The 19332-nt window shown below is 35.1% G+C and overlaps 2 protein-coding genes across 2 annotated transcripts; one reads left to right on the top strand and one right to left on the bottom strand.

Annotated features, from left to right (window-relative positions):
* The first annotated feature begins 783 nt into the window (after positions 1-783).
* On the top strand, positions 784-8159 carry LOC141683880 (26S proteasome regulatory subunit 7 homolog A). Its single transcript, XM_074488672.1, has 10 exons — positions 784-1006; positions 1721-1802; positions 2224-2315; positions 2394-2471; positions 3557-3618; positions 5014-5158; positions 5279-5497; positions 5570-5751; positions 6699-6874; positions 7690-8159. Exons 1-10 carry the CDS (start codon positions 920-922, stop codon positions 7845-7847), a joined length of 1281 nt encoding a protein of 426 aa, XP_074344773.1. The 5' UTR covers positions 784-919; the 3' UTR covers positions 7848-8159.
* A 4305-nt stretch (positions 8160-12464) lies between these two features.
* Positions 12465-14874, bottom strand: LOC141685490 (uncharacterized). The gene is made up of 6 exons (XM_074490585.1): positions 14681-14874; positions 14351-14513; positions 14011-14208; positions 13738-13904; positions 13438-13498; positions 12465-13115 (listed from the first exon to the last, which is right to left on the bottom strand). Exons 1-6 carry the CDS (start codon positions 14872-14874, stop codon positions 12465-12467), a joined length of 1434 nt encoding a protein of 477 aa, XP_074346686.1.
* Between the last annotated feature and the right edge of the window lie 4458 nt (positions 14875-19332).

Here is a 19332-nt window from a genome sequence, read left to right as displayed (position 1 = left end):
GTTGTTTGGGATTTTCATATTGTCGGGTTTGTTACAATATTTTATAATTTTTCGGTTCTGGTAATAATTTTGAAAAAAAGTACTTTATCTATTTATAGATATTTTTATTCAAATTTACACATTCTATTTTTTTTTAAAAATGATCTACTTTAACCCGATTAACAAATGATTTGTTAAATTTTACTTAGTTTTATTTTTATTAAAATAAATGTTACTTGTATTATATATATAATATTTTTAATATTATTTTATATCATTTAAGAATGTGTAATTATATTTTAATTTTTTAATTAATTACCTATTGTATTTGTTATACAGATTATTAATTATTATAATAAAATATTAAAATAAATGAAATAAATATAATATATAGTATTTTATTAAATTTATATTTCAATTTTTAATTATAATAGTTTTATTATTAAGAATATTTGTCTATTGTATGTAGATTAATGATTTTGTAAAGTTATTATATTTTTGAACTATATTTGATACAAATAAAAAGAATAATAACTAATCATATATTTAAAAAGACTTAAAATTATTATTATTTTCATATTAGGGTTAGGTTTATCGACCCATGAATCCAATGCACACCACTACTGAGTAATTATCAATCTATAAATCCTATGCACACCACTAATGAGTAATTATCAATCTATAATTACAATATTAGGCTTGACGACCAAATCATACCATTTTATCTCCTTTACTTCAATTATATACGGGATATATATAATTGTTCACGCAGCATCACCGTAAGTACAAGATTAAACATTTCTTTTAAAAAAGAATTACAGTACAAGATTAAACAGGAGCGAGTGAGCGACGGTATTTTGTTGCGCAAGACAAGATTAACAGACGACCTAAGCAAAGGGGGAGGGAGAGTCGAGAGAGAGAGAGAGTCTAGAGAGAGATAATGGGAGGAAGCGTTGAAGATGAGATTAAGGACGAGAAGAACCCCAAGCCTCTTGACGAGGACGATATCGCTCTCCTCAAAACTTATGTATGTTTTGTATTCATTCACTTACAAACCCTAACTCTACCTTCTTTGATTTCTCCATTTTACTTCATTAAAAACACACTACTTTTGTAATTGCGAGCTCTCAATGTATGTGTATCAAGATCTAATTACACAACTAATCTTACTTTGCTACTAACTATCTTGGATCAATTTGCGATTTTTGCTAGTTTTTAACAAGTCAAACAGAAACATAACTCTGTTTCTGTTTTATTTGATTATTTTTTTTAAATGATAGCTATTTAGGTCAGTAAATGGAACTAATGTTGCAGATTACTTGTATCTGTTCCATTATATTCTAATCCGGTGGTAAATTCATTTGATTGTCGGTTTAATAAGGAGTCGAAATTTGATTTTCGGTTAGTACATACTATAAGCAGATGTTCCAGATTCACTGGTCCTGCGATTACATTTTAATTAGAGATGGTTGCTTTTATAATTGCGGAATGAAATTATTGTTGCAGATTACATGTTTCTGTTCTATTATATTTCAGTTCAGTGGTAAGTTCATTTAATTGTCGGTTTAATAAGGAGATGATCGAAATTTGATTGTAGGTTAACTGTCCTGCTAGTAGTATGTATTAATAAGGAGAACTTCCAGATTCACTGGTTCTGCAATTACATTTTAATTAGAGATGGTTGTTATTTTACTTGCAGATTATTTATCTTTACGTCTTATGAAATTTCCTGTCTCTGCAGGGATTGGGGCCTTATTCAAACACAATAAAGAATGCGGAAAAAGAGATAAAAGAAATGGCTAAGAAAATCAATGATCTTTGCGGTATACCTTTTATTCTTCGCAAATTTATTTTAGTTATCATAAAATTAGTGTGTGCCTGATCAAAAAGTACGACATTCATGTCCAATTCTTTTGCCAAAGTAGATTTATAAGATACTGATACTTCCAAACCGATAGTGTATAGATATAAAGCTTTTCGAATCCCACGGGAGTAGAATTTATGATTATGCCTCCTGAGTCACAGCCTGTCGCTTAAATGCGGTTTATCTTAGTTCACGTTTACCCAGTGCGCACCCAAAGGGTAGCGGCTGCGGGTTACCTACGATATTAAAAAAAAACTTTTCTTACTAGGAATTTTAATATTGCAAAACAATTTTAAAATTCCTCAAGCTGCAACTTGGCTTTTCTTTATATTTCTTGAGTAAAGTGTAGTTCCCGTGGTCAATTTGTTATGCCTTGTCAGGTATTAAGGAGTCTGATACTGGTTTGGCTGCACCAAGCCAATGGGATCTTGTTTCTGATAAGCAAATGATGCAGGAAGAGCAACCACTTCAGGTATTGTTTCTTCCTTGCTCTGTTTGATTCAAACAAAGATATTGTTTTCTTATTGCGGTGTTTAATTTTTGCATGCAGGTGGCAAGATGCACAAAGATAATCAACCCAAACACGGAAGATGCAAAATATGTTATAAACGTTAAGCAAATTGCAAAGGCAAGTTTTTGTCTTTATCAGTTTATTTTGTATATTTTTCTTTTCTTTTTCAGTTAACGACAATTGAGTAGTGAACTCGTAAGCATTAACATATATACGTGTTAGGCAGACATGCACCATTTATAACGTAAATTGACTATGACTAGTTGTTCCTATCTGGTAGCTATTGGTGTACCACGTAGATAAATAATGGTATTTGGGCTTGGTGGAAGGTTTTATATCTTCTACATTGGTGATATAAATAATCACTCCAAGTTGACAGTACATGTTGAAAAGATCATTTATTTTGGGTCAGATTGAAAAGAGAAGATGCGCAGCTGAATTAAGATGGTAGGAGTAATCATCTACTCCAGCTAATAAAATGTTTCAAAACCCATTTTCCAAATAACATTTGCTCCTTCAATTTTTTTGCAAGTTGGAATGGAGTTTCCCGTGGGATAGGGTTACAGGTGGGACGTGGTTTTATAAGCACAATTTTTTTTTATATGGTTGAAGCTACTTTGGAATATTGAAAATTAATGCCTCAATCATGAAATATATGTACTTGTCGGATAAGATATATCTTAAAGATAAATTAGATTTTATTAGCATCAAATGTGTAATTGTCTTTAGAGAGACAGGAAAGGGATCAATATGAAGCACGGCCCTGAAACCTGACCGAATCTGACCCGATTGGCGGATTGTTGATTAGGCTAGGCAAAGCTAGTATCAACCGTTCATATCAGTGTGCCTCAACCTTGGAGCTATATCAGCATCTTTTTCATTTAAATGAAGTGTTTTTCTTCAGTGCATTATGGTCATTGAGCTAGTGAATGATGCTATTTGTTTAGAACCCTGTGTTTGATTTTGTTATCTTTTATGTTTACTTATAATACTTTGGTGATTCCCCAAATATTTCTTACACTGATTCGTCTTTTGTCTTTTACACCCTGCTATCTTTGTGAAACTTTGATATTGCCAAGGGCATGAATATGTTTCATTTTAGTACTAGCTCTCTCTATAAAGAGTGTTACATATCTAATAGAACTCTATTTGTTAGTCCATCAATGCTTTGTCTTTTGACTTTCAATTCTTTATGATTGCAGTTTGTTGTCGGATTGGGAGACAAAGTTTCACCAACTGATATTGAAGAGGGCATGCGTGTTGGGTACTTGCTCCATCTACCAAATATTTAATTTTTTGGATGTTCTGTCACTCAGACATTGCATGGTGGATTTCAGTGTTATGTTGTATAGCGTAGTACAATTTCGTATGTATTGGAGTGGAATAATAATATGATATCTATCGTCATTGGAAATAATGGTGTTTCTTGTGATTAAAATCTGTGGCATTAAAACATATACTATTCTTAGTAGTTGAGCCATGGCTGGCATGTTTTAGTAACTGACAGCCAACTGCAACATAATGCTGATATTGTGCTGAGTTCAGAGCAGCTAAAGCTTAACTGAGACCATAAAAATGCTACTGATGTGCATTTTGGAACACTCCTGTCTAAGAAGCAAGCAGGTAACATATTGGAATAATATGGAATTGGGTTCACCTTATCACCTAGGTCCTAGAATGTCATAGACTAAAGCAGTTTATTAATCAATTCTCTTGCTCTGTGTATGTTTGCGCTTGTTTCACGATCTTTGGATATCTGAGGACTAAACAAGAATCCTACTACTATTTTAGTGCTGATAGTTCAGTAGAGGGCCTACTAACCTGAATTATAATTATTCTTCTCCAATGGCATTCATGACATTAGTCTCTTAAGATGCACTTGATAGCATACGCAATACTTTATGATTATTAACCAAAAAATGTAGTCTATTTGTGTTTATATGTTTAAGAACTAAGTTGCAATAATAAATTTATCCCTGTATTATATATTTGATGATTTGTTAGCGTTTGGTGTCTTATCCAAATTCCAAAGTAGATTAACCATATGGGTTGGAAACTCAGTTTGATGTTTTTCAAATTAAAGTTGATTTAATACCATTGTTATCACGAAGACGACTAGTCGATGACTAGTCGACGCGAAGGTACTCATGGGCCGAGAGTCTCGAAGCCCGACTTGTCGTCGACTAGTTGACGTGAAGGTTGCCCAAGAGTCTTGTAACCTGACTTGGGGTCTTCATAACAATAATTATGGTGTACCGTGCATATTTTGAACTTACTATTCTATTACTTTTGATTTTAATTATAAAACTATCATGTTCAATTATATTATAAATTAAATCAAGTAATTATATGTATAATGAACATTTTGTCGACTTTTTACGACTAGTCGAGCGACTTATCGACTAGTCTTTACGAAGGTACTCAGGCGTCGAGGGTCGACTTGGCGCCGTGATAACCTTGTTTAATACGCTTGCATATTAAACCTCGCAATAGCAAACTTTAATGTATATACTGACTATTTGCACAGCACTGTAAAGTCAAATGAAGATACTTTAAAAAGGTCAAATTGTCATCAGAAGTTAGAATGGCTCATGGATTTGAAGCATAGTTCTAAGGTTCTGTTATAGCGTTAGTAACTCAATGTACATTCCTTTTTCAGTGTTGATCGCAACAAATATCAAATTCAGATCCCCTTGCCTCCAAAAATTGATCCAAGTGTCACTATGATGACTGTTGAGGAGAAGCCTGATGTTACATATAACGATGTAGGTGGATGCAAGGAACAGATTGAGAAAATGCGAGAGGTTTATGATAATATCTTTTTCCATGTCAAAAATTAATATCAGTTACGTATTACATTCATGTAAATTTTAATTAACAAAGTTGATTTGTACCTATTTTTGTTACCTCTTGTTCAATTGTAGGTTGTTGAGTTACCTATGCTTCATCCTGAGAAGTTTGTTAAGCTTGGAATTGACCCTCCAAAGGGAGTTCTCTGTTATGGTCCTCCTGGAACGGGTAAAACACTTTTAGCTAGAGCTGTGGCCAATAGAACTGATGCGTGCTTTATTCGTGTAATTGGAAGTGAGCTCGTTCAGAAGTATGTTGGTGAGGGTGCTCGCATGGTTCGCGAACTGTTTCAGGTTACAAGATATTTTCAAAATCTTTCATACATATTGTTATTTAGAATACAACTAATGCATTTTTTGTGGCAGATGGCACGTTCAAAGAAGGCTTGCATAGTGTTTTTTGATGAGATAGATGCAATTGGAGGTGCACGATTTGACGATGGTGTGGGTGGAGATAATGAGGTCCAGCGAACGATGCTTGAGATCGTAAATCAGCTTGATGGATTTGATGCACGAGGAAATATTAAAGTTCTGATGGCGACAAACAGGTTAAGATCACATCTTTTTGTATATAGCCAATGAATAGTGCGCACAAGGGTGGACCCCGTGCATTTTTTTAAACTCGGTTGGTCTTAACTAAAGCAATAAAAAAATTGCTAAAAAGATTTTTTTTTTTTAAAAGTACCGAATTTGACAGTAACGTCTTCAACATTAAACTCATTAAATTTATATTCGTTGTGTTCGTATTTCCACTTTCAGTCGCTCTCGCGATAAACTTAAATTTTCAAGGGCTAGTTAATATAGGTTACTGTTTGAGTTTTTAGGCTGTAAAGATTGATAGATAAAAAGGAATTGAAAATAAGCAGAATGTAGAATATAGAATGTAGACACAAAGAGAATATTCAGTAGAATGAATTGAATGTAAAATAAAGTAAAGAAATAGATTAAGATAAAACAGAAACAGTTGATCTCAGCATAGTGGTTTAGTTTTTTTTTTTTTTGTAGTGTGTAGTTAGGATGTCGATTAGAGCAAGTCCAGCAGGCTCTCTAAATGACGTCCCAACTTTTAATAAAAGAAATATGTCACAAAATGATGCTCCAAGAGTGTCTTAGTAATTCCTTAAATCACCAAGACATGCTTCTCATGCCTTATTAATAAGGAACTACTAGCCATCCATTAATTTATTTCTATCAATATAAAATAATTTCTCTCTCTTGATTTGACTTATTTTCTCTCTCTTTCTTCCACTTTATGTTCATCTCTTTCCAAATTTATTATTATGATAATAATAAGGAATGAGTATAAGGATTATTGTTGGAGTTGAAAAAAATATAAATTAGTGTCTTAAATCACTAAGATTCATTTATTTTATAATGTTTATAAAGAACCAACTAAGACATTGTTGGACTTGCTCTAAACATGTCTTTCTGGATTCCTGAACTGGTTTATCTACAATTGTAACTTGCCAACCATATAATCATTTGTTTTTTCCAGGCCTGACACACTTGATCCAGCGTTGCTTCGTCCTGGGAGGTTAGATCGTAAAGTTGAGTTTGGCCTACCTGATCTAGAAAGTAGGACACAGATATTTAAGATCCATACACGTACTATGAACTGTGAAAGGGACATTCGATTTGAACTCCTAGCTCGTCTCTGTCCAAATTCGACAGGTATGACTTCGTACATAAGCTTTTACTTGCTATGTTTTAATTTCTGCTGAAAATATGAATAATTTGCAAAAAAAGTTGGGCTTTTCAAAAACTATATCTATCTATAATTACACGTTAAAAAACTATAAGATGGATACAGTATAGAGTCATTGTGACCAAGCTTTAATATATATAGAAAAAATTCTACAAACGATGGACCCATTTGAGATAGACATGGCCTTGAGTGGCATGTCATAATTATACATTGACGAGATGCAATAACAAAGTCAGTTTCCCAGAACAAGCTTCTATATGTACACCAAAAAAATTTCCCCCAGAGATGGAGCCTTTCTAGGATAAACCTGAATTCAACCTAAAGTAAAAACCAAGAGTTAGAACAGAAGTATGAAAGGGTTGGCTTGCATAGTTTATATTGAAAGGTTATTTAAATCGAGGCTGCTCGCTCTAGGAATATTTATTTTTTGACCTTGCCTGACCATTATTGTTAATATGATTTTGACAGCAGACTAAGTTTAAAGTGACTGGGGGATTGGTAGCTGACTTTCAGGGTTTGCCGTTAGAAGTGTCTGTATGTCATTACTGTTTGTTAATCTAGGAAAACTTTCACAGTGTTGTATTGTGCTGCTCTTTTTTTTTTTTTTGACAAATATGGCTTATAACCTTACAAATGAGTATCTGTTCACATTATTGTGCTGCTCTTATTATATTAAAGTTTTCCAAATTTTCTCTTAAATATTTATAAGAGCCAGCTGGGCGCCTTCCTCTTTTCTATGCACATGTATTTTGTCATGTAAATAATACACCTTTTTGTTTAGGAGCGGATATAAGAAGTGTATGCACAGAGGCTGGAATGTATGCTATTCGAGCAAGAAGGAAAACTGTAACAGAAAAGGATTTCCTTGATGCTGTGAACAAAGTCATCAAGGGGTATCAGAAGTTTAGTGCCACCCCCAAGTACATGGTGTACAATTGAGGGATTACTTTGCTGTACCCCTTCTGAAGTGCTTTCTTCTTGTGGTGGATAACCTTGGAAGATTGTTAATCTCTCTTTGGTCTCGCACATCATACATTTGCACCGGACACCTTTGATTTATATATTTTTTCCTGCCAATGTAGCTCTTGGGAAATTCTTCTTAGAAATATTCACAATGATCATGTTGTGAGAATCAGCTGGAGCAATTGGGATGGAAGTTTAAACTTAATCTACTAAATTCTAGCTGTAATTTTCATATTGGATGCTTGTACGAATGTCTTTATTTTTATAATGTAGTCTTTATTTTCATAACTTTTTTATGCCATACTTTTCTGGTAATTTTGTTTTAGGACAAAGATCAGATATTCCTTATGATTGGAGAGATTGGGACAGGAATGAAAGAAATGAAAGAATGACTGAAATTGAAGTTGTAAGAACTACTTTTCACAAAGGATGTGCATAAAACTAATATACGAACATATATAGACAGTAGCTCCAAATTATTAGATAGTAGATGAGAGCGGTTATATCAAACTACGAAAGTGTATTTTGTAATTTGGTACTTGTAGTTGACAGCTTGATTTCAGATTTGTATTTAGTATTAGTAAGGTTAAATTATAAAAAACAAATATAAGTGGAGAGTTTAGAGGCAGAATTGGATAGAGAAGTGCGAGCACAACTGCAGCTGCCCCCATGTACTTGATACTTATCACTTGCTTCTGCTAAAAGTTGAGAGTGATTTTAAGCAGAATTTGAAGTTAGTTAATGTCATCTAGTACTTGCAAACACTTTGATTAGCACGGGAACAAATACATTGTATTAGAAGGCGTAATTTAGGCAACGAAAGGAATGTTCGTAGCAAGGCTCTGCCTTGGTACATTGGAGTACACCAGTACGTGTTGCTGGATATTTAATGGCTTTGTGTATTATTATTTTATATCACTTGATTGATTCAGTGTTCCTACGCCTCGGGATGTATTCATTAGCACCATTGTCATTGCTTTAACTTCACTATTACGAGGAGTATGATATTTATTAAACTCGCATATCGTGCAAACTGCGCCATGAACTGAATATTATTATAGCAAGGGAAACAAACAAGTGTTTGAGCTAAGTTCATTTCCTATTAATATACTACTTATCAACACTATGCCCGTGATTCCTCTTTTGTTCTGCTACTTACGGTTACAGGGAACTTTCAGCTTTGCAATGCGTGTCTCATGCACTCCTCTCGTTGCGACAAGTCGTATGAATACAACAAATCTTCAAATACTCTCTCCACACACATTATATGCCTAAGACATATAAAATATTAAATAAATTTTTTACTATTGTCTTGAGATGGTCGTTTTGTATTTTCACTCTTTGTGGGAATAAGAAAACAGCTCTTAACAGTTAAGCTAATATGATAATCAAGATTAAGAGTATTACTATTAAAGAAACCTCTATTCGATAAACGACTTCTCCTGTAGTACCAGCTGTATAACACTTGTTTTTTCCCCTTGACATATTCCACATGTAGCCGTAGGATGTTAGAGAGATTGAAGTTGAACAGCGAATCTACGACGATTGTGTTTGTCTCTGACTACTGCTTCCGGACAGACAAGATACTTACTCAGCCAAGTAAAACTGATTTGATTACAACAAAAGAAAAAGATTGGAACAGGATGATGCCGTATCTCCATATTCACATGCATCTCAAACTCATGAATAACAAATCCCATCTACTCACTTCCAGGCTCATGATATCCTCCAATTCCAGATTTACCGGTTCAAGTTAACATACAACAATTACAAAACAGGCAAAGAGTAGTGCATTATCGATATTTGTTAAATCAGCTTTAGCATCTTAACACATTTAAGATTCTACCCAATTTCCAGAGATCATCACATATATACAGATCCCCTGTTCCAACTTCCATCTATCTGTTCCACCAGATTACACTGTCTTTGTTAATGACATTTTCTTTTACTATTACGCGACACGTTCAAAGTGCCAAAAACAGATGCTAACATTTTTTATTGCTAATAGTAAACATGATATGCATATAATTTTGTTCTTAGTAAAGTAATTGATAATTGATAGAGTATAGTGCGTGTGTGTGTGTTGGAGCATCCACAGGATGTGATTTAAGAAAGAAAAATGAGAAATTGAGATTAGCGCTTAGCCGACATGGTGTTCCCATAACCCATTCCCATTGCCTTGTCCTGCTTCAGCACTTCTCCCCTTTTCATTCCATCCTTTTTCTATTTCCACTTATCTATACCTATTTTTAATTATCTTCCCCCCATCAACATGCTATAAGAAATTGAAAAATCGAGGCGATTTACAGTTCTTGTATCGGTTTATTAATATTTGATGATTGTATACACGTATCAGTACTCTAACAATCATAGTTCCATTCTCTTGACTTGTAACCTAACGGATACCTAATGAGTCTGGATCTTCTCTCCCCTTCCGTGTATCCTAATATGCCAATAGTAAGAGATGAGATATATTAGGAACACGGGAGGGGACAAAGGATCCAGACTCCTCGGTAATACGAGATAAATTTTTGATCTTATATGCAAAACTGTGTCTAAACTACTCTCTAGCAACAAAAAGAACAGATTAAATATCGATATGGACACTTAACTCAAACCCATATATCAAAAAACACACAGTAGTTATCGGGACCTCACTTGCATCACTCTAGTTGACGATAATGGAAGTCCCGTTAGTTAGAGTCGTTGACCTGACGGGAATATTACGTGGCAGTGAGTAGTTGGACAGAGTGAACATAATGGTCCGATTTTTGCTACGTGGATATGTAACCTTTGTATAACGACTATATAAGATATACAACCTCTGTATGCATGTATAAATTAGGGTTCATCAACTTAAATTAGTAGAAATCTAAGTCCATCATATATCAGTTTAATACTTTAATTCATTGCACAAAATTGAAGGTAACATGTCGACACACAGAAGCCCCATGGGAAGAAGCAGCGGTAGTTCATCTTTGGTGAAAAAGGAAGAGCACCAAATGTGCTTATGTGGGAGACGAGCTAGAATCCGTGTATCATGGACCTTAAAAAATCCGGGAAGACGTTTTTACACTTATGCAATTCCTAAGGTAATTGTTTATTTTTTTTTAACTTAAGATTTATGTACTTGTAAAAAGCAATTTGTTTTTTGGAAATGTAGGCAGGAGAAGGATGCCATTTCTTTCATTGGTTTGAAGAAGATTTTTGTCCCAGGTCAATGGAAATGATTACTCACTTAAATCACAGGAGAATCTATCTAGAGGAGAAGTTGAAACTTGTTGAAGATAATCTAGCAGAAAGTGTTGAAAAAGGAAAGATTTTGAAGGAGGAAAGGAGGCTGTTAATTGATGCAAGAATTCAGTTGGAGGCTGACAAATCAAACCCGAAAAAATAATTGAAGATCTGCATTGTCTTAGCTGTGATAGGGGTTGCATTTGTGTTAATGCTGATGTAGTTGTAGTGTAGTAATTGTTGATGTGCCATGGTAGGTAGTAGTAGTGAATGGTATTTAGTAGTGGCTGGTAACACTCAATGTATGGTATATTTTGTAATGAATGAAAAGGTCATGTAGACCTAATTTTGGTCTTTGCATAAATAACCAAAGTATAATGTTTACTAAAAAATTAATGGTTATGAAAATAAATTCATTAACTGCATTTAACCATCAATACCAAATACCAAAAGTGATACCCTGTCTTACAATCAGATGGTAAATAGATAAGTCTTACAATACCAAAAACCAAAATACATAAGTCTTGGAATGAGGAACTTAACATTACATATTTAGAAGTCTGAAAATGGATACTTCATAATCATTAGATAGATAATTCAGTCTGCTAGGTTAATTGGATCTTCTGAACCTTTTGAGCTCAGTACTCAATCTGAGTCCATACCTGTTGCTGGGAGGAGGAGGAGGTGGTGGAGGGTTTTGCTGAGTTGGAGGATTCCCCATCATCATTCTAGTGCTACTGCTGCTGCTTTGCTGTGCATTTCTGGCTGAGTTGTTGCTGGTTCCAAGTCTGACTAGGGGAGTTGTTGCTGGCGGTGTGCCCCTTGGAGGATTGAAAGGAATTAGGCCTCGTGTAGGCATGAAAACAGCCTTAGTGCCTACAGGCCCCCTTAGTTTGTCACTAAAACCTACATAGTCTTTGCCACTTTTCTTCCATTCATCTGCATTTTGTCCCTTCACCAATGACATTTTCTTTCTTGGAACTTTTTTGAAAAATGCTAATGACTCATCATCTTTTAGTTCATCTGCTACCAATGGTTCATCTGTCTCTTTCTCTTCTACCAATTGTTTCCCTTATTCATCTTCATGCCCAAAATAATTATCTTCAAATAGTCTCCACACCTCATTCTCACTGTGATCTGATTCATTTTTTGATTCAGATTCTGGTGCTAGTGCCTTGCCTTTACCAGTATAAGATGCTTTCTTGACCTTGCTCTTCCCAGTTTGTGAAGATTGTGTTTGTGGTTCATTGATTTTAATCCCTTTCACTAGCCTTCTCACAGTGAGTTTCTGTCTCTTTAGTTCCTTGGATGCTTTCTTCTTTGGAGTAGTGTTTGTGTCTTCCTTTTACTAGCAGAATTTTACTTTTCATTTTCTATAGTTTCATTATTTCCAGCTGTGTCCTTAGCTTCATCTTTCCCTGAGCATTTTGACACTCTATGGCCTTCTTGTCTGCAGTTGCTGCAATGCATCACCCTTTTGTTGGAAAACCTTTGTAAGATAACACCTTGAGATGGTGTTGCTTGACTCCTTGACCCTCTTTCCCATGCCTCTCTCCTTCTCAACTTCTTAGGCCTTCCTCTAAGCTTTTTAGGTATGTCTGGAGGCAACAACTCCTCAATAGCATGAAAGTCCCAGTATTCCTCCCCCTTCATAGCTTCAAGTGAGTATTGATATGTTGCCAAATATTTTTCCCTTTTATAGTACTCTGAAACATAGTCAACAGGTTGGTACCTCCTTAAATGAATTGCTGCAATGGCATGATGGCAAGGAATGCCAGTTAAATCAAACATCCTACAATCAGAGCTTCTTGCATCCAGGTCCACTGTCACTGATCTTGTGCCTAACTTAACTTGAATTTTTTTATGTCCATCCCATGCAGCAGACCACTTCCTTGACTCAGTGATCAAGATGTCCAAATATTTTTTAATTTTAGGACAAATCTGAAGGTCAGATTTCATCATGTCATCCTTTTTTTGCCTTATTCTTGTCATCAACTTATAGTGTATTTTCTACAACATAGTTAACAATGGCATAAACCTACAATTTATTATACATAATAAAAGACATTATAGAATGCATGAAATACATAATAAAATGCATGAAACAGATGGTAAAATACATTATAGAATGCATGAAATACATATTAAATTTCATTTTACCTTTCATTGATTATCCATAAATTGAAACTCTGACATGTTGTTGTCTGTGTTATCAACCAAGGAATGGGTGAAAAAAAAATGCCGTACACCACTTTTTTGGATCCAATTTAGATAAATGTGCATAAGCAGCCTTTGAGTGCTTCTCCAATTCTTTCATTGATATGGTATATACCACCTTGTGTGCAGCCCAATCAATATTCCAAAAAATCCTCTTCAACAAAGAGCTAGGGAACCTACACAAAATATCAAATGGTCAGTTATACAAAATATCACAAAATAGAAACATAAAAATCAAAAAATGGTGAGTTTTACCTTTTTGTGAAATTGGAACACAAATGCCTTGTGCAAAATCCGTGTTCTACCCTAGGTAGAAGCTCCTTCACAATATTTTAAGCCCTTTTTGCTGTCACTGATAACAGTCAAGCCCCTCCCCTCATTCAAGTCTAAGTCATCACTCATCAAACCAATGAACCATCTCCATGAATCTGTATTTTCTGATTCTACAACAGCATAACATATTGGGAATATTTGATTGTTCCCATCTCTCCTTACAGCTGCTAGTAGCTGCCCACCAGTGACTGTTTTGAGGAAACAACCATCTAAACCAATAACTGGTCTACACCCTTCATTCCATCCAATCTTCAATGCAAAATAACACATATATTCTCTTAAATTTGACAGGGTCATCTGGATTAAACCTTGTAGTTGAAATCTTCACAGTGTTTTTGGGGTTACTTAGCAAAACCTCATGGCCAAAGTCCCTAACCCTAGAGTAATGCTGCTTAAGATTCTCTGCAACTCCTTCAAGTGCAGCTTTCCTTAACCCGAGAATCTTAATTCTAGGGACCTCAATCTCCACTTCATTCTTGATAGTTTCTGCCATCTCCTTGCAGCTCCATTGTGGATTCTTCCTAATTCTGTCCCCAAATACCTCCACTAAGTACTGAACATTTGCCATTTTGTTATTGTATGGCTTAGTGCACAAGTGTGTGTCCACTGTCCACCAGTGTTTTGATTGTGCAAGCATGACCATCTTTGTCCCTGCTACACCATATGTAGAAAGGGCACTTAGCCTCACAACTTACTTGACACCTACGTGCATCATTAGTTATAAACCGCACAACTCTTCTTTCACTAACTCCATATGTTCTCACTTGGTCCCTAAACTCTGCCATGTTAACAAATTTTTGACCAACCTCCCATCTTGGAACACCACCAATACTTCTTTTGCTTCTCAATTTTTTCCTTCTTTTTGGATAGGTGGACGTACATAACCAATCTTAGTATTCTCATCCTCACTTGAAGAAGAGAGAGACCTCATAATTTGAGAATCAAACTCAGACTCCTCACTAGGGGACTTGGTGGGTATATTCATAAAATTATACATACCATCCTTAAATTTCTTAGCATTTTACTTTATAACTTGTTTTTCCTCATCACTCACACAATCATCAGGAACTAAGCTTTCTTCTTCAGAATCTTCACTGTCACCCATGTTTTTAAAGTCTGGATGATCAGGGTCCTCTGAATCATCACTGAAGTAGACACCATCACTCTCATTATCTGGCTCACTCTGATTATTTCCCCTAACTGTTTCAATTTCTAACATTGTATCTAAGGGGGGCTAGTCTTACTTGGATTTTATTTTGGAGTGTTTGGTACATCAATTAATTCATCAAGATCAAAATGATCTACATACAAGTCTATTCTATCATAAGGATTATGTATTTCTATCAAATCAAGAACAAATTTATCATCATAAACCAACCTAGTACCATTTTTTCAAATGAAGACCATCACACTTGAAATAGACCAAAGCATTAACATCATATGAATATTTTTCAGCAAATTCTTCAAGATCACGAAATGACATAGTATCACAATCAAAATCTTTTATAACCTCTGTTCGTCCACCAACATACTTAATATTAGGAGGTGGTGTAAAATCACTGTGATGGTGAAGGTACACAGTAGTAGGCATGCTGTAAATACATACAAAAAATATAAATTACATTACTCTAAACATATCAACATACATACACACAAAATCGACACTTTTTCTTCTCAATAATAGATGGTTTTTTCGAATATACCTCTAATTGAAGACAAACAAAAGTACTCTTCACAATGTAAATCTCCCAATCAATTGAACGATTTCGCCTTTTAGGGGTTTTTCGCCCAAATCGCCTCTGAAACCCTAATTTGCTCCAAATGTCCCGATGTGAATATATTAAACCGTTTTTTAAGTTTTACCCGTGTTATAATTTAAATCAGCTTAGTTGTACGCCACGTAATATACCACATGGTGCCACGTCTGAACTGATGTGCATTCCGTTAAAAATTAAACGATTCCCGTCAGGTCAACGGCCCTGACTAACGGGACTTTCATTATCGTTAACTAGAGTGATGTAAGTGAGGCCCCTATAACTATAGTGTGTTTTTTGATACATGGGCTTGAGTTAAGTAACCATATCGATATTTAACCCCAAAAAGAACATAAAGAGCAGCGGTATATGTAAGGACTTGATATACGGACATTTTGAATCCTGTTACAACTAAAACTAAAATCAGTAAATAAATAAGTAGCTGTGATGGATCTGATAAAATTCGAAGGCACGTTCAGCTCCTCAAGAAAAAGCCAGGAACAGAGATCCTAGAAAGCCATATATATTTCCACGCAAAATCACTTGGTATCTCAGTTACCAAGGCTGACCATGTTCACTTGATTAAACAAACCAAGTAGTCAAGCGCTAGCTCGGAACGTACCAACCCCTCCATCTCCATCTCTCATCTGGTTAAATAATTGTAAGTTGTTGTGTATAAATAGCATCACATCTCTTCCTTTCTTCCTCAGGGTCCAGCTCCACTCTGGTGAGGCTTTTTTTCCCATTTCATTTACATCCTCTCTGTATACAAACATTTACTTTTTCCGCGACTGGTTGATCATTCTCCAATCCTGGTATATCACTTCAATATTTTACATACCAACGTTGACAATGGCTGAGATTATAATGAAGCAACAACATAGCAAGAAAAAGGGTCATGGATTCTCAAGAAAGTGTGCCTCTCTTGTTAAACAGCAACGTGCCCGGATTTACATTCTTCGACGCTGTGCTACCATGCTTGTGTGTTGGTACTTCCAAGGAGATGATTAAGTACTAAAACTACACTATATATGACCAATACTAATATTACTAGGTCTCTTTTTTCTTGGCGTTAATCTTTCTTCAGCAGTATACTCGTTCTCAATCAGCTCCTCAAGCTTCCCTCTCCGGGTTTTGGAATTGATCGAAAGACAGTGCTTACCTCTTCTGATATCATCTACTTTTTATATATGTGCCCTTTTCTCACATACCTTTTTTTATCTAGCTGATTGGTGAGAATCAATCACTAGGTTTTTTGGGCACATATATTACAAAGGAGAGATTGCCTTAGAGTGTAGCACCAAGTGAATGATCTTTTTCAAATATTTTGGAACATTTTATGTCTTGTCTGCCCCTTCAATAATGACATATATTCTATAGCAACATATATTGATTGGGATCCTGATCTACTGCAAGTTCATCTTTATCCCAATATACTATAAGTCTATAACGCGCCTCTTACGTTAGTTCTAGCCTGCTAAAGAAGTCCTCCGTTTCAATGTAACCCCCAGATACTACAGATGTAACTGGTCTATAAACAAGCATCATACACAATACGTTATGTGTCTGTGTGCACCTGTGTTAAACTATGTACGTTATGTAATGCTCCTAAATAAGTTTCTTATACGCGAGCTAAATAAAAATCAAATGATCATGATCAAGAACATGTATTATGCAGCACACATCAAATAAATGTTACTTTTGGATTAATTATTGCATTTGCGCACCTTTATTGTAATTTAAACTTAATGAGGGCTGATCTTATGATGTGTGTGTGAGAGCGCATGTATTCAGAACTATTGTTAAGTTAATGGTTAGTTTGGATATACTCAACATCTAGTTGATATAGAATGCATGTGCATTTGACATTATGTAAATAATAAGTGATAGTAATGGGTGTACAAAATGGGCGAAACAGCTGTAAGTAAAGACACTCATGATCTTCCCATCTGTGGAGAATGTAATGCAGAGGAGAGACATGAAATATATAGTTTAGATATGGAAACTACAGTTATAACTCAGCTAGGTAATTATATTCTCTGTCGAATGTCGATGAACAAGTCGTTTGTAGTCCAACAATAATTTTATCGTTGGTATGTGATTATATAATCGCAGATTGGATAGGTTGTACTAGCCACCGCCCATAAGAAGGACCATGTGCATCAGGTACAAAAATTATATAACAACTAGCTGATCTGCATTTGGGAAAATAAAATTGTAAGATTCATAAAACTTCAAAAACTGACCATTACACTTTTTGCGAATCTTAGTGGTCTTTTCACTTTTGATTTTGCTTCAGCCTACTCGAATAGTAAATATTATCATTGTGTCTTGTATATGAAGAATTAGATTGGTAAAGATCACAAAGAGCAAACAAGGGATTTATAAAATGAACTACAGCTGCTACTATATACAATCGTCATCTTCCAACTTTAAAAATGTAATGTAGAGGAGAGTCATAGAATCTTTAGTTTTGATATGACAAATTTAGTAATTAACCGTGTTGGTACCAGAAACATCAACGTCTTTATACCCACCAATTTCTAAGCTACAAGTTATGATACACTTCACTTGCTAAGTGTAAAGGGGTCATTATTTACTAAGCTCAAGATATTAATACACATCACTTTTTAACTTAAGTGATGATACGCATCACTTACTAAGCTCAAAGTGATAAGACATGGTTCAGTACAATTTAGCATAATGTGTTGAACAAGAAGAAAGTGTTGTTTCGTACACAACACTTATTGGGTTCGAGTCTAATCAGGTGAACACTAAAGTGTTGTGTATGAAGCATTCTGAGTCATATCAGGGGGACACTAAAGTGTTGCGTACGAAGCAGTATTTATTGGGCATGAGTCTAATTAGGTGAACACTAAACGTTGATTACGAAATATCACTTATTGAGCCTAAGTATAATTAGGTCAACATTAAAGTATTGTGTGCGAAGTATCACTTATTGGGCCCGACAATAAGGTGAAAACTAAAGTATTGTATACGAAGCAGCACTTGCTTGGCCTGAGTCTAATCATGTGAATACTAAAATGTTGTGTATGAAACAACACTTATTGGGCCTAAGTCCAAATATCTATAAAGATCACTTCGACTGCATATCGAATCAACATGAGTGAACATAAGATAATTATATGAGTTGTGGCGATGTATAAAACTCACGTATTTTGCTACTCAAGCATTCCATTAATAATAGGATAATGATACGTATGATGACTAAACACTGGTCGAAGACTTGTTCCTAAATGACATAAATAGTGTTGCTTTGAAACTCTATCATGAGAGGATTCACAAACATAAATAACTATGTAGACTTGATCCCTATAAGGGTACGTATGCATCTTGAGAGGGGAGAACAAAAATTTACACTACGTTGCTCTCTCAAGAACATATAAAGAATCATAAAAATCATACATTGCACTCAAATTCTTCTTACATCTCTATACAAAAACCCATCCACAAATCTTTATATTGTCACCACGTCCTTGACGAAATTTGGTTGCAATATTTGGTACCGTCTTTGGGAATTATTTGCAGTAAAAGGAAGATTTTTATTATAATTTAATCTACCATGTTTGACCTCATTATTGGAGAAACGTCGTAACACCTAAAATCAACCGTCACTCGTGTTGTGGTAGACAAAGAAGAAAATCGAGTTCATCTGGATACTGTCACCGCTTTTGGTGAGGATCGACATCGATCCCTTGATGAAAGTGCCAAACGTGATGATTAGCGTCGCCGACAAAAAGTATCACCTGTTAGGGATGCAAAAGATATTCTGCTGGCCCTAAGAGATTGGCCGAATAATAGCTCTACTAGGGATCACACCCGCCTCAGAAGAAACTTGAAAGGTGCCTTCAATCGCGCATCAGACAACGCGGAACGAAGAAGTTCACCCGAAAGAAAGAACA

Source organism: Apium graveolens, chromosome 9 (assembly GCF_009905375.1).
Source record: "Apium graveolens cultivar Ventura chromosome 9, ASM990537v1, whole genome shotgun sequence".
Classification (NCBI taxonomy): Eukaryota; Viridiplantae; Streptophyta; class Magnoliopsida; order Apiales; family Apiaceae; genus Apium; species Apium graveolens.
The sequence above is the reverse complement of the archived record's forward strand: the minus strand, read 5'-3'. Positions and strand labels throughout refer to the sequence as shown.

What these genes read in the sequence shown, in the direction of transcription:
- LOC141683880 (XM_074488672.1), top strand. Translation starts at nt 920, where the DNA reads ATGGGAGGAAGCGTTGAAGATGAGATTAAGGACGAGAAGAACCCCAAG. An exon ending in GAAGAGGGCATGCGTGTTGG is followed by an intron (nt 3,619 to 5,013) that starts GTACTTGCTCCA and finishes TTCCTTTTTCAG; the next exon opens with TGTTGATCGCAACAAATATC. An exon ending in TGGTTCGCGAACTGTTTCAG is followed by an intron (nt 5,498 to 5,569) that starts GTTACAAGATAT and finishes TTTTTGTGGCAG; the next exon opens with ATGGCACGTTCAAAGAAGGC.
- LOC141685490 (XM_074490585.1), bottom strand. Translation starts at nt 14,874, where the DNA reads ATGTTAGAAATTGAAACAGTTAGGGGAAATAATCAGAGTGAGCCAGAT. An exon ending in GAGGAAAAACAAGTTATAAA is followed by an intron (nt 14,514 to 14,680) that starts GTAAAATGCTAA and finishes CTATCCAAAAAG; the next exon opens with AAGGAAAAAATTGAGAAGCA. An exon ending in AATACAGATTCATGGAGATG is followed by an intron (nt 13,499 to 13,737) that starts GTTCATTGGTTT and finishes TATTTTGTGTAG; the next exon opens with GTTCCCTAGCTCTTTGTTGA.